Raw genomic sequence first — 15,029 nt, forward strand, 5'->3', positions numbered from 1 at the left:
GATCCAACCAGTGCAACAAACATTTGGCCTTTATAGTAATATAGAACTAATATTTTTATTTGTTCATTAGGAGACTGAGTATTGATGTTCTACTTTTTTCAGTAGACCGTCTACAGTGGTGATCCCTTGTGTGCATGAATAAGGGATCTGTTGCCTGCATTAGGGTGACCTATACTGAAATGTATATCTCTTGTATTTAGTTCAGATAGCCTGAAACTTGAAGGGGTGAAAAAAGTATGGGGTAAGAAAGGCTACCTTCGAAACAAGGAATCCAAGGAAGAAACCTCCAGCAAAGCAAATGCCATTTCTGGAAGTGAAATAGCTTCTGAAAGTCCCAGCACAGCAGAAAACAATGTTAGTATTTCTGCAGAAGAACAAGAAAAAAAGCTTTTGGCATCATCTCTGTTTGTTGGTTTGGGATCCAATAATTTTGTAAATTTGGTAAGTGAATTTTAATATGTCTATGGCTTCTTCAAATAGAATTGTAATCAAGTATGAATCAATTCAGCCTCTAAAACCCAATACCCCATCAGTGCGTTTATTAAAAGTAATTAATGTGAGTTTGGTTGATCGCCAAGCTTGGCAAAATGTTTGCTGCCGTTTTGGCTCCAGTTGAGAAGCCATCGTCGGTGTGCAGTTGAGGGTGTTGTGTTTCCTCAGAATGCTCCTCTGGAGTCCAAATGGATATTGATTAGACATCCTGATCTGGTTGACTGGTTCAAAACACTGAAGAGCTTAGCAGTAGAAGATTCTGATTGGCTAGCTTCGAGGGAGGTTCGTTGGAAGTGTTTGCTTTGCTGTCCAGATTCCGAGATTACTGGTGATTTGTTGATTGTTGACATCATTTCTCCGTGAGGGTTGCATACTGGATCTATGTCAATTTGTTTGTAGCCAACCTGAGCAACCAGTGTTCAAAAGTAATTATCTTTCTTTTGGTTTATTTTGTGACACACCATATAGAAACTATCTCAAATTAACAACTTGACTTTGTACCATCTTTGAAGATTGTTGGACTAATTGTATTTTGTATCTAGTTGTTTAGTTATGATTGATGATTTTCAGTTTGCAAATAGAATGATCTGGCCATAAAATGAAAATCCATGCCATTCTGGATACTTGAACTGTAATAGACGCTTGAAGATTCAGTGGTAACATATTCGAAACCAAGCCTTTGTCTGCTTTGAAGAAGAAATGAGGTCGGGATGGAGCATAGCATCTGGTTGAGCTGAAGTAGTATCTTGCCTGCTAGGGATAGGATCAAAATCAGGTTCCTGTTTGGAGCTTGAAAAGAAAGAATGCTTTTAAATTTGATCTTGAACAGCAGCCAAGGCAAAGTTGGGGTTAAAGCTAATGTTTCCAAGAGAGGAAGTATGCAATTTAGATCTAATATCCTTTGTTTGACATCCTTGGGTAGACTCACCATACTAAGCACAGGTTTGTATATCTTATTGGTATGCTAATTGGGAAACTTCTGCCAGTGAGCCTTCAAGGATGGCAATCAGATTTGTGCTAAACATGTTATAACCCTTATAGAGAAATGTATTTAACATTGAGCTTTTTGAGTTGAATGGTGTTGATCAAAACTTTAGAATATTTTTTTATCTGCCGATTTGTGGAAGTTCTCATTGCCCTCTAACCACAATGCAATACCTTCCCCAAATTGCAATACTTTCTCTCCAAGTATTTATTCAGTAATCTTGAAGTTTGCTGATTTTTTCCATTTTTTTTCAGGCAGTGCATTAGAGTTTGGCTTGTTTCATAATGCATCAGATTTTTTCCTCATCTGTCATTTGGTTTATTTCACTGCAAGTAAAATCAAAGCAAATGTAAAGATGTTTCATGAGTTCATAAAAGCAAGAGGGTAATTGGGGACAGATTGGGCCTATTGAGAATCAGAAAGGTAACTAGTTTTAAAGGCCAAGGCTGTGGATAGGAACATTTTGCCACTGTCTTCAAGGAAGTGGGTTAAGATGCTGATGTTGCTATTGAGGCTTACGATTGGATTGGATAATCTGTGTAAGGGGAAGTATTAAGGGGTTTATTATCTTTAAAAATAAACAAATTCTCTGAGCCTTTAAAGAAAGCATGAGAGGAAGTTTAGATTCCATTCTTCGCTCCACTCTGGATACTGGAGTGATTGGAGGACTGCTAATGGTATACTTTTTATAAAGAGTGTAGGAGATAAACTGCATAATTAGAGGCCCGTTCGTTTAACTTCTATGGTGGGAAAATTATTGCGGTTACTTCTAGAAAGGCAGAGGTTAATTAGGGACAGCCAGCAAAGGTTTGCTGAGAGAAGATGAGCTTAATTTACTTGATTCAGTCTTTTGTGGCGGTAGCAAGAAGAGCAGTGCTTTTGATACAGTCTATTTGAATTTTTAAAAGACTTGGCAAAGATGCAATTGGAGGACTAATCAGTTCCACAGAGCTCAATGCTTATTCCTTTGCTTTTTGCAATTTTGCGTTAATAGCTTAGAGCTACATGTCAGGGGTATGATAAAGGCAAATGCAGATTTTACAAAAATTGCCCATGTAATTATCAATGCGAAGAGAAACTTTAGATGACGGCAAGATGCCGATGATCTGGCCGGTTAGAAAGAAGAATGGGAAGTGTAATTTAATTTAGAGAACAGTGAGGTGATCTCATTGGAAAGGAGCAACAAGATAAGGGAATATTGAGTGGTCTGGAGGACCAGACGAACTTGAACTGTACATTTTTCTAAATTACTTGACAATTGCAGGACAGGTCAATAAGGAGATTAAATAAAATTAACCTGATTGGCCTTAAGTAAAATTAAATTGGCCTTATTTTATGCAACACCAGTTAGGCCGCATCCTGTGTTCTGCGTGCATTATGTGCGGTATGGTGCATCATTCTCATCTCATTATAGGACAAATGTAATTAGATTGGAAAGGGTGTAGAGGAGTTTTAAGATTGCCTCAACTTAAAAAATGTACCTGAAACTGTAGTTATTGAGGAAGGTGGTTTTAGACCATAAAACATTGGAGCAGATTAGGCAATTTGGCCCATCGAGTCTGCTCTGCCATTCAATCATAGCTTGATTTCTCATCCCTTTCAACCCCATTTTTTTGTTTTCTCTTGTCACTCTTATTTATCAAGAATCTATCAACCTCCACTTTAAATATTCCCAATGATGTGGCCTCCACAGCCATCTGTGGCAGCGATTTTCACAGATTTGCCATCCTTTGGCTAAAGAAATTCCTCCTCATCTCTGTTCTAAAGGGACATCTTTCTATTCTGAGGCTGTGCCCTCTGGTCCCAGACTACCCCACTAAGGAAAACGTCCTCCATGTCTACCCTATCTAGACCTACCAGTATTCAGTAGATTTCAATGAGTACAGGATCAGAGCAGTCAAACACTTCTCATACATTAAGCCTTTCATCCTGGGATCATTCTCAGAATACTCCTTTGAACATTCTCCAACCCAGCCTATCCTTTCTTAGAAATGGGACTTAAAACTGCTCACAATACAAACTGTGACATACCAAATCTCCTCAAACTCCCAATGAAATATAGCTGCTGACATGCCTTATTTGTAAATGATCTTCAGAGACGTTGACACCTAGGAACTTGAAACTGCTCAGCCTTTCCTCTGCTGATCTCTCAATGACGACCAGTATGTGCTTTCTAGTCCTCTCTTTCCTGAAATCCACAATCTATTCCTTGGTTTCACTGACACTGAGTGCAAGATTGCTGTTACGACACCACTCTACCAGCCCATCTGCTTTGTTCCTTTTTTCCCTCCACGTTGCCACCAGTGTTGTTATCAACAAATATATACATGGTGTTTGAGCTGAGCCTAGCCACAATGTGAGTAAAGAGAGACTACACCAATAGGCTAAACTCACATCACTGAGGTGTGCATGTGTGATTATCAGTACTGTAGTAAGGAGATGTTCTCACCAATCTCTACGGACTGAACCCCCTGTGAGGAAGTCAAGAGCCCTGTTGAAGAAGGAAGTACAAAGAACCAGGGTTTGAAGCTTGTTGATTAGTACTGAGGGGATGATGGTGTTGAAAGCCGAGTTATAATTGATAAGCAGCAGTCTGACACAGATAATGCTGTTGTCCATGTGGTCCAAATCCCAGTGCAGATTTAGTGACATTACGTCGGTTATAGAGCTGTTGTGATAGGCAAACTGCAGTAGTCCTTGGTCAGGCAGAAGTTAATTCTAGCCATCACCAAACACTCAAAGCCCTTTATCACACTGTATTGAGGCGGCTCAACCTGTTCTTCTTGGGCACCAGTATGATTGATGCCCTTTGAAATAGGTGGGAACCTCCGACTGCAGCAATGAGAGATGTTGGATTTTGAACCCTGGGCCAAATAACGAAACTAACTTGCAGAGCAGTTTGTATAAATACTCAGAGGTCCCCTATTTGCTTTTTGTCAACTCCAAATCAAAGTAATAGACTGTGTGAACTACTCATTTAAAATTGGATCACTTCATTAGTTTCCTGGATTCTAAGCAATAACTGTGCAGCCAGTTATAAACTTTTTTACACCGACACTAAACTACATAAGTTCTCTTGTATTGTCTTACAGTAGCAAATAATCTTAAAACATGGATTATGATTTGTGCTGAGGCAAGCGCATTTTAAAATTTTCCCTTAACATTTATGTTAAGAAAATGGAAGAGCAATGGGATCGATATTTTGAGGAGAAAAGCAAATAGGAAATTAGTGAGAAATTGAATGGAGCATCCAGCATGATCACTAGAGGGCGAGCTTTCTATTTGTGCTGCCACTATTATTTAATGGATGTAACACCTGATTTCCCATTTTGTTATGTGGTTAGCCCCACTGAAGATCTGTGCAAAACTTCAAGAGGCTTTTTCTCCATAGTTTAAGTATTAGGAATAATATTAAAATTGACCTTAATTAACTGCCAAAGATAATTGAATGGATCTCCAAGCTAATTTATATCTTTTCAGTCTAGGATATGGGGCAACATGGTAGCGTAGCAGTTAGCGCAACACTATTACAGCTTGAAAGTCAGAGTTTGGAGTTCAGTTCCGATGTTATCTATATGTAGTCTGTATGTCTTCCCTGTGGATTGCCTGGGTTTTTACCAGGTACACTGGTTTCTTCCCACAGTCCAAAGACATACTGGTTAGTAGCTTGGTAAATTGTCCCGTCTTTAGGCTAGGGTTAAATCAGGGGTTGCTGGGCGGTACGGCTCGAGTGGCCACAAGGGCCTATTCTGCGCTGTAGCTCAATAAATAAGACTTGATTTTAGCTTCACATTACTATTACTTGATTTGTTTTTGCTCCTTATTTACTTTATTGGTCTTAGTGATATATCTTTACTTCTGGGCATGTGTCATTTATCATCTGTTTCATTGACTTACTGCAGAGCAGAATCCAAAAGGCAATTTAAGCAATTCTACCTGTAATAAACCAGGAATTGTGCAACAGAACCTGTTGCTAATTTATTACCTGTGCCTGAAATCTTGTTAAGTATGCTATTGGGTTTTACTACTACTTAAATAGAATTATCTTGTGACAAAAGGCATTAATCTGACATGATAATATGCATAACAGTTTTAAAAGGTCAAAAACAAATTAGACTTCTTGGCAAATGTTGATCAACAATTTAAAGACTTAAAATGTACTAATGTCTTTTGTGTGCAATCTTTCCAGATGGGAAAATCTGAGAGTACCACCCATAAATTTCGGAGAAAGTCAAAGAACGTTGAGAAGCAAAATAGCTCTGAAAAGGTTACGGCTGCTCAAAAGGCAACTGTTTCAAATCCTGCTCAAATTCCAGATCTGATGGATAATGTCCCAGAAAGTTGTATTTCCTTTGAAGAAAGTAAAGTGGAATCTCTTGGGAAAGCAACAAGTTACTCTGGAGTGGAACTAGTCCAAGTACCTGATCAAATCTGCACCTTGAGTAACAACTTAGCAACTATCAAAGCTAGGCCTGCCACATCAAAAGAATCTTTTTCAGGACTATTTGCAGATGGAAATTTTGACATTATACAGCCTACGAATTGTAACTCTGCCTCTGTCGCCCATGAACCAATCGACAGTTTGACTCCAACCTTGCCAGTAGAATTCTCGGAGTGTTCTCATTCAGACATTGAGCGTGTTTGTGCCAATGAAAATATAACTTTGTTTTTCTGCAAAGTCTGGAAGGAGGACTGTTTGTTAATAATCCTATTTTTTACCAATCACAGCAACATAGAAGTTACTAATGCAACTATCAATTTTGCTTTAACTGAGGAATTGCAGGTAAATACAATGTAATCATCTAGAATAGTGTAATAAAAACAGGTTACTTGTCTGAATAGGAGTATCTTATTTAGATAGTTCACAAATTGTAATTTGTAGGCTGTTATTTAAAAATAATGACCGAGGAGGCCATTTGACCCATTATGTCCATGTAAGGCAAAACATTTATTTTAGCAATTAATTCATTTCACTCTTTTCTAGTCACCAAGCACATTAAGATCATAAGACATTGAGGCAGAGTTAGGTCCTTGAGTCTGCTCCACCATTTGATCGTGGCTGATTTATTTTCCTCTGAACCCCATTCTCCTGCCTTCTCCCCATAACCTTTCATGCCCTGACTTATCAAGAATCGATCAACCTCCTCCTTGAATACATTCCATGATCTGGCCTCCACAGCCACCTGTTACAACGAATTTCATAGATTTACCACTGTTTGTCTAAAGAAATTCCTCCACACTTCAGTTCTAAATGGATGTCTCTCAATTCTGAAGTTGTGCCCTCTGTCATTCTGGGACATCAGGTGCTCAAGCAGCTTTTTAAAATGTATTGAAGTGTTTTGTGGCTCCATCATCCTATCAACTAAAGAGCTCCACATCCCCGCATTCCTTGCATGAAAGTACTTTCCAGCTACTTTTAATCTTTTACCAATGTATCTCTCCAAATGCATTAAATTAATATTGCATCAAAATACATTTTTAGACCATATGAGGTTCTACAGTTATAATAACATAAGAAATAGGATGAAAGATTTGCGAGTTTAGGATCATATTGGTCACCTAGCTACAGTATGAACTTGTACAGTTCATATTTTGCTTCCGATGTGGAGATTTGAGGGAAGTTGACCATATGATATATTGTCCTTCAGATGCATGATAAAGCAAGTATTCTGCCCAGCCTCCTCTTGTTGGAAGTCCTTTGGCCTGCACTTCGGAGAAGTGTTTGTTCTTATCTCTGGCTGTCCCCTGGATGGTTGAATCAATTCACTCTTAGATAGAGGGAACTCTAGCACTGTATGTTACATGCGGCTATATCTCATCATATTTTTCTTGTTTGGATGTGGTAATACTACAGATTTATTATGCTGCCGTCTTTCGTATCTCTGGTTTAATGTCTTTACAGGCTGGTGAGGATACAAGTTTCCATTTTACCACATTGGGATCACACTCCTCAGTGAGATGTGAGCTCTGTCTGCAGATGGTGAAACCTTGTACCCAGGTATCCCTTACAGGACACATCAATTATCATCCCAAGCACAGTCATTGTACAGAAGAGAAGTATACACTAGCTTTATTCTTAAAGGATTTTATCAGGTACAATTCTAAAATGAACCAAAATTATTATTTTTCCTATCAATGTGTATTTTCAATGTATAGATAACAGCAGTTTAGGGCCCCATATCTAAGGAAGGATGTGCTAGCATTAAAGAGGATCCGGAGGAAATTCACAAGAATAATCCGGGGAATGAAAGTGTTAGTATTTGAGGTGTGTTTGATGGCTCTGAGCCTGCACTCACTGGAGTTTAGAAGAATGAAGGGGGATCTCATTGAAAGCTACTGAAAGGCCTGAATAACATAGATACGGCAAAGATATTTTCAATAGTAGGAGTGTTTAGGACCAGCGGGCACAACCTCCGAATACAAGGAGATCCCTGTAGAACAGTGATGATAAGGAACTTCTTTAGCTAGAGGATGGTGAATTTGTGCAATTCATTGCTGCGGAGGCCAAGTCACTGAGTATATTTAAAGTACAGGTTGATAGGTTCGTGGTTAGTAAGGGTGTCAATGTTATGGGGGAGAAGGCAGGAGAATGGGGTTCAGAGGGAAAATAAATCAGCTATAATTGAATGGTTGGGCAGAACTGATAGGCTGAATGGCTTAATTCTGCTCCTACGTTTTATGGTTTTTATGGTATAATAGCATCATAGTCAAAGTCAAGTTTAGTGTCCTCTGCACAAGTGCGTGTGTACAGGTGCAATGGAAACTTTGCTTGCAGAAGCATCACAGGCTCAGCATCGTAGAAGCTGCATTCACAAAAAAATCATAATTTTACACAATGTTATGAGAAAGAACACATTAGAACAAAAAAATACAGACTATTCTAGTGCAGTGATCAAAGTGGTCGTAGTACTGTGGTGATTAGGGTTGTGCCAGTAGCGTCAAGCTCTGAATGGTTGAAGGGAATTAGCTATTCTTGAACCTGATGGTGTGGGACTTCAAGTTTTTGTACTTCCTTCCTGATGATAGCTGTCAGAAGATAGCATGGTCTAGATGATGTTTGTTGCCCTTTTGAGACAGTAGCTCCTGTTGTTATGACTGATAGTAGGAGGGACATGCATCAGCTTATCACATTATGCTTATTCTGCAGCAGTCCTTTATAAAGAACGTCCCATTGCATTAAAACTATTTCGATTTGGGCTCTAGCAAATGTTTTGAGAGCAGTAATCTATAGTTGATACACTGGCTGAATGTCTATATTATTTTGTGATCACGAACAGGGTACAAAGGGGAAAGCAGGAGGCACATCTCAGAATGCACTGTTTTGGGATGAGCCTTCCTCCCATTCAGCAATATTTTCCAATTAAACATATATAATTATGTACAAATCTATATGATGTTTCTTTCAATTTTGGATCGTTGATACTTTTTTTAGATTTTGACTTAGCTAAGTCCTATCAATTCAGTATTTTGCTTAATGATTTTGCAATATGATTATGTTGGTATAATTTCATGGGTTTATTATAAGAATAAAAAGATTGGCTTTGTTTCTGTTCTGCTTCCAGGCCATTAAAACTGTCCACTGAAGAATTTGGGAACCTTTGGCTCTCACTCTCCAACGATGTGAAACAAAATCTTAGCTTTTCATTGAATTCATCTGAAGCTTTAACTTCAGCACTTCATGCTCTGCAGAAAGAGCTCGGTCTGCATATTGTGGCTATTATAGGTAATGTCTCTTTATTGTCCACATTCTGAACCTGGAATTACTTAATAACATAGGCAGTGTTGTACAAAAATAGACTATGAAAACTTTTTCTGTTGCTATGTAGTCAGATTATTGTTTTTCTAATTATTGCCAATATATACTCCCTGCTATTCCTCTACAGAAATCATTAAAGCATTCTAGGAATGACAGCTATAATTATAATTTACTACCTTGACGGCAGACATTGCTTGTGCAGGTCGGCAACTAAACAGCTCTGCAACACATCAGGTTTAAAATATTGGCAAGTGACATTAAGCAATCTGAGGACCTATTTATTTTTGTACAATAATTATGGATATCCTTAGAATGTTTTATAAGCATGGCATTGATATATTTTCATAATCTGCACAAGAATCTCTGCTGCCCTTCGAACAAACCTTTGTCCTAAACTGGGTGTGTTTGGCACAGGCAGTTCCTATCTGCTGCTGCTGCTGCTCTGACGTAGTTACTGTCATTAAATGGTGGACCAGATCATTTAACTAATTATTCACTCTCCTATCATAACATGCATTGTTCCCTCTCCCTTCATTGTCCCTGCTGAATACTCAGTGGAGTTCAATTGCCAGCTACCTGGTATTCACACTGTACACAGAAGACCATGCAATCTTGTGTGCAGATAATGAATGTGGATGTTTTAGAGAAGGTGCAGAGGATATTTACGAGGATGCTTCCTGAATTGGAGAGCATGTTTTATGAAGAGCACAGGACTTCTCTTTGGAGCGAAGGAGGATGAGAGGTGATTTGATAGAGGTGTACAAGATGTTAAGAGGCATGGATCGAATGGGCAGCCAGAGGCTTTTTCCCAGGTCTTCATCGACGTGGTTAGTTTGTAAACATGTAAGTTGAGAAGATTTAAAAGGAATAATTCTTCAGAGACATTCTTATAATTGCCATTCATTAATTAAAAGTGAATTGATTGAAGCTTTGTAGGCATTGAGGGAAAGCATCCAAAGGGGTAGAGGGAAGCTGTTTCTGCTTGTTGTGGAATCTAGGACTGAAATGTCCAGTCTTCAAAATGTAGTGAATACAAGATGTTCTGAACATTTTTGCAATTGGTAATTCATATTTTAATTAATGATTATAAAATTAATATTGTTAACCATAGATGTAAGGGGAAGGGGGAAAAACAAATATGTGGAACTAAGGCACAGATCAGACATGATTTCATTGAGTGTTAGAGGAGGCCTGAGAGATTAAATAGAATGTCCACATTCCCGTGTTTCCATGTGCTAATAGTGTATGACATGTTAGTATATTAATTAGAATTTACTTCAAGATTCAAGATTCAAAAACTTTATTGTCATTCTAACGATACATCAGCTCTGCAGGGCAGAGTGAGACAGCGTTTCCCAGGAGCAGTGCAATCATAACATAACAAACGCAACACTAAATAATAAACATAACAATAAATAGTAAATAATAAATAGTAAAACACAACAGCCACATGTCAGTTAAAAACAAGTTATAAGTGTCCAGTGCAAGTTAAAAGTGTCCAAAACAGTCAGGTAGAGCAGCTATTTAGCAGTCTGATTGCCTGTGGGAGGAAGTTGTTTAGTAGCCTTGTGGTTTTAGTTTTGATGCTCCTGTAACATTTACCTGATGGCAGAAGAACAAACAGTTCATGGAGAGGGTGTGAGGGGTCTTTAATGATGTACCGTGTCTTCTAGAGGCATCGACTCTGAAAGAGGTCTTGGACAGAAGGTAGGGAGACCCCAATAACCTTCTCTGCTCCCCTAACCACCCTCTGCAAGGCTTTTTTGTCGGCAGCACTTATCGTTAAATTATAATTATGAACAATACATAAAATCTTAACAGCACTAAGTTAACAACTTGGCCAGTAAAGGTCAATAGCGATCAGTTAAGATGTTTCTTAACTCAAAAATGATTAAGTTGCAATTTGTGGACAGAAAAAAAACATCCAAGAAAGGATGTAGGAAATTATAGGAGAGGGGATGAGTTTAAGTTGATTGGGGGAAAGAATTAGGGGGATGTCAGATGAAAGTTTTTTTTACACAGAGTGGTAGGTGCCTGGAGAATCCTACCAGGGTGGTGGTAGAGGCAGATACATTAGGGACATTTAATAAACTCCTGGATAGGCATGTAGATAATGGAAAAATAGAGGCCTGCGTTGGAAGGAATGGTTAGACTTATCTTAGAGTAGGTCAGCATAACATCATGGGCCGAAGGGCCTGTACTGTTCAGTGTTCTAAAAATTACATTCTCAGAAGTTTTCAGAATTTTTACATTATTGAATACTTTAATTACACGTGACATGAACTTGTGTAAAAACACTTCCTCTTAACGGAAAGAGAAGAGTTTCTGGTTGGTTCTGTTGCTCTGAGTATAACATGTCAGCTGTATGCTATTTAAAGTGCTTGACTAGACATCATAAGGTCTCAATTAATTACTGTTAGTTTCTTCTTAAAGGGTTTATCAAACCCTGTAATTACCCCTTATTATCTACAAGGCTGCCTTGGTAAACATTATTGCTTTTAGGAGCTTTCTGTACACTGGGTGCTTGACATGTTTAACTTTGTTGAAGTTCCTGATAATTAGCAACATGCATTTAACATGATCATGTTAACTTCCATGGCTGCTGCTCATTCAGCAGACATAATAATTCAGATTAAATCAATTCGCACTTGTTCTTGACAAAGGTGGATTTGGCTCGGTCTTGCAGTGTAATGCTACTGTCTTTCTTTCTGCCACCTACCCTGACTTCACCCCACCACCCTGACACACATTTCCCACGTGCCCCGATCTCCACACTGATGATCCTCCACAACTAGACCCCTGATCCCCCTTGACTGCCCAGCCTCCCTCTTTCCCCACACTCCTCTCTCCTCAGTCATTGCTAGCGTTGCCTTTTTGTACCGTATAATTGTGAATGTAAATAATGGTGACACAATATCTGTCTCAGATTCTGTCCCCAAACGTGATAGCTCACTTTGCCACAGGTACTGAATAGGAAATCTTACTGATCCTGAAGACCTGATACAGCAGTGGACGATGCACTTGTCCAGGACCAAAGGAGAAGCTTCTACTCGTCTGTACGCCTGTAATGAGTAGCGTGTTGGTCAAACTTTTAGAAAGCAATTTGAGTGAATACATCATTAGTAATTAAAAAGTTAATCATAACTGAAATGTCAATTCTACCACTATCTCAGCAGCTGAAACGCAGGAGGTAGATTTTTAAAAAATTATTTAGAGGTACAACACAGTAACAGGCCCTTCCGCCCCAGCAAGCCTGGGCTGCCCATTTGCACCCAGGTGACCAATTGGCTGCTAATCTGTACGTCTGTGAGGTAACCAAGAGTATCCGGAGGGGACTGACTTGGTCATAGGGAGAACATACAAACTCCTTACAAACAGCGGTGGGAATTGAATCAGGATCACTGGTGTCGTAATAATGTTACACTAACCACTACATTACCGTGTCATCTAAGGCATTGTAAAGCCACCTTCAGTAATGTTTCTTAGCTGCTTGTTTCTTGGCCCAGCTTTTAACATCAATATCCGAAATCAGGTTATGATATTTAAATTTAATAAGTTTAGTTATTTAGCAAGGGAGGGAAAGATAACATACAGTAAATCCCCATGTGGTCATAGCCTGGAAAGAACCCAATGTGGCCATAATCCACAGGATATCATGTACTGCTGAGTGTGAATGAGTTCCCTCCCTTCACCTCCTGGAATGCTGTGGTATCATTCCTAGACTGAGCATGTTATTTGAAGTGCGTTGGAGTTACCTTGACTTGCTTGCGTTCAGGAATTCACCGCAGAAAGCTGGCCACAGCTCACATTTAGCTGTAAAATAAACGTCAAGGAAAGCAAACCTACCACACACACTGAAGGTAATCCCAGGGTTTTGGAGCATTTGTCCAAGTTAACTTTTACCTTTATCTGCAGGAGCAGAAGGGATTGTAGCTTGCCAACTGCTTCCATCAACGTCCTGTTTACTTCATTGCCGATTTCACGCTGGGATTTTGTCGCTGTGGCTGCGTTCAGGTTGCCGTGTCCTTCCAGACTGTTTGCTGTACGAGTGCCAAAAGGTGATACAGAAAATCTAAGCTCAGCAAAAACTCGAGGCAAAAATAATCAATTGGCCTGCATTTCCTTCACTGGTTTGGCAATGCTGCTCAAGTTCTTTGAAATCAAGGTGGATGTGATATTTAATGAGAAACTTATCCAAGGCCACTGCACGAACAAGGGAGAATCTGCAGATGCTACTGCAAGTTGGGAGTTCCAGAATAATGACGTGACAAGGACAATGGTTAACCACTGTAACCTCAGGCGTTCTGCAATGGAGTAGCAGCAATGTACCGAACCTGCTCTTTGGAGAGTCTCTGAGATTTGATTTCCTAGCAGTTTCCAATGTTTGATATAATTTCCAAAATATTTTTTAGTGTGGAAATTCTAGATGACAGCTTGATTGGTGCCACCATGAACACTAGAAGAAATTGCAAATAAGATAAGATGTTTTGAATCATGGCAGTATTTTGATTCCACATTGAGTTTTGGGCACATTGGGACCTGAGAGACAAAATCATGCTCCTCTACTTTTTGTTGAATGCCAGGCATCTTGGAATATTGCAGCATGTATAGCATGTTTATATTTGAAAGCAACCTTGAAAGTTCTTGCTTAGGAGTTCCATCAAAATGAACATCAATTAATTCTGCCTGCGTTGCGAAGACGTTTATGTATTGGGTACCCACTCAAAGCTTGAAGTACTTTGATTCTCACACCATCAGTTCTTGATCACGCAAGCTGTCAAAGAGTGTGGGCCTTTTACAGTTGTGTATAATTAGTCATATTTTACTTCAAGCTGCATTGAAATTGCAAAATGAAATTTGTCTTTGGATTGTGCAGGGAGGGAAGTTTTACTGCTCCAGTATGTTAGATGTAACACAAATTTGTTACAAGTATTTCACTAATTTCTTGCACTAAGATTAAAAAAAAAAGGAAGTTTGCTTTTTATTTCTTGCACTGTTGTCAAGATCAAAATAATAATCAGGGAAGTATTTTCATGCTGTACCAGAGCAGCAATGCATGTAAATTTATAGTGCTTATCAAGTCTAACCCAAAGCCTTATGTTTATACAATATAGCAAGGTTTTTTTGTACCGGTGGTACAGTGTCCCTGTTTAATAATATGTGTGCATACATAATATATAAATATATCGTGTTTTATTATTGTTTTTGTAAACACCTGTAATTCTGTAATTTAATAACTGCCGTGCTCAGTATAACTACTTTGTATATACATATAAAATGATTAAAGGTTAGCTTTATTTGTCACATGTACATCAGAACTTGTAATAGAATTCGTCATTTGCATCAACAACCAACACAGTCTGAGGATTGCTGGGGGTGGGATAGTCTGCAACTGGTGCCACGTTTCTGGTGCCAACATAGCATGCCCACAGATTTATTATCCTATTCCTTACCTGTACATGTTCGAAATGTTGGGAGGAGACTGGAGTCCGGAAGAAACCCGCGCAATCACGGTGAGAACATATTAACTCTTTACACATAGTGGTGGGAATTGAATCCCAATTGGTGATCGTTGGCACTAAACTGCTACGGTACAGTGCCATACTAAATGTACTTTGCAATTATTCTGTGAATGTTTTCACCTCCAATTAGATTCATTAACCACTTTGCAGCCTATTGAATTTAAGTTGTGCTATGCTATAGTCCTTTTGAAATTAGAAATTTGGATGAGTTCTTCCTTGATAATGATGATTATAATTATGTGTCTAGTGTCTCTTTCACACATCAGAGTCATAC

General features: G+C 38.8%; 1 protein-coding gene across 1 annotated transcript in view; it reads left to right on the forward strand.

Annotated features, from left to right (window-relative positions):
* The window catches only part of ap4e1 (adaptor related protein complex 4 subunit epsilon 1), a 63,155-nt gene extending 48,612 nt beyond the window's left edge, over nt 1-14,543 (forward strand). Inside the window, exons 17-21 of the mRNA XM_073033151.1 lie at nt 201-441; nt 5,667-6,260; nt 7,380-7,570; nt 9,040-9,200; nt 13,149-14,543. Of these exons, the coding sequence (XP_072889252.1) occupies nt 201-441; nt 5,667-6,260; nt 7,380-7,570; nt 9,040-9,200; nt 13,149-13,309 (1,348 nt within the window). The 3' untranslated portion in view covers nt 13,310-14,543. The remainder of the gene's footprint in view (nt 1-200; nt 442-5,666; nt 6,261-7,379; nt 7,571-9,039; nt 9,201-13,148) is intronic.
* Nucleotides 14,544-15,029: the final 486 nt, after the last annotated feature.

The sequence above is a fragment of the Hemitrygon akajei genome, chromosome 30, assembly GCF_048418815.1.
Source record: "Hemitrygon akajei chromosome 30, sHemAka1.3, whole genome shotgun sequence".
Classification (NCBI taxonomy): Eukaryota; Metazoa; Chordata; class Chondrichthyes; order Myliobatiformes; family Dasyatidae; genus Hemitrygon; species Hemitrygon akajei.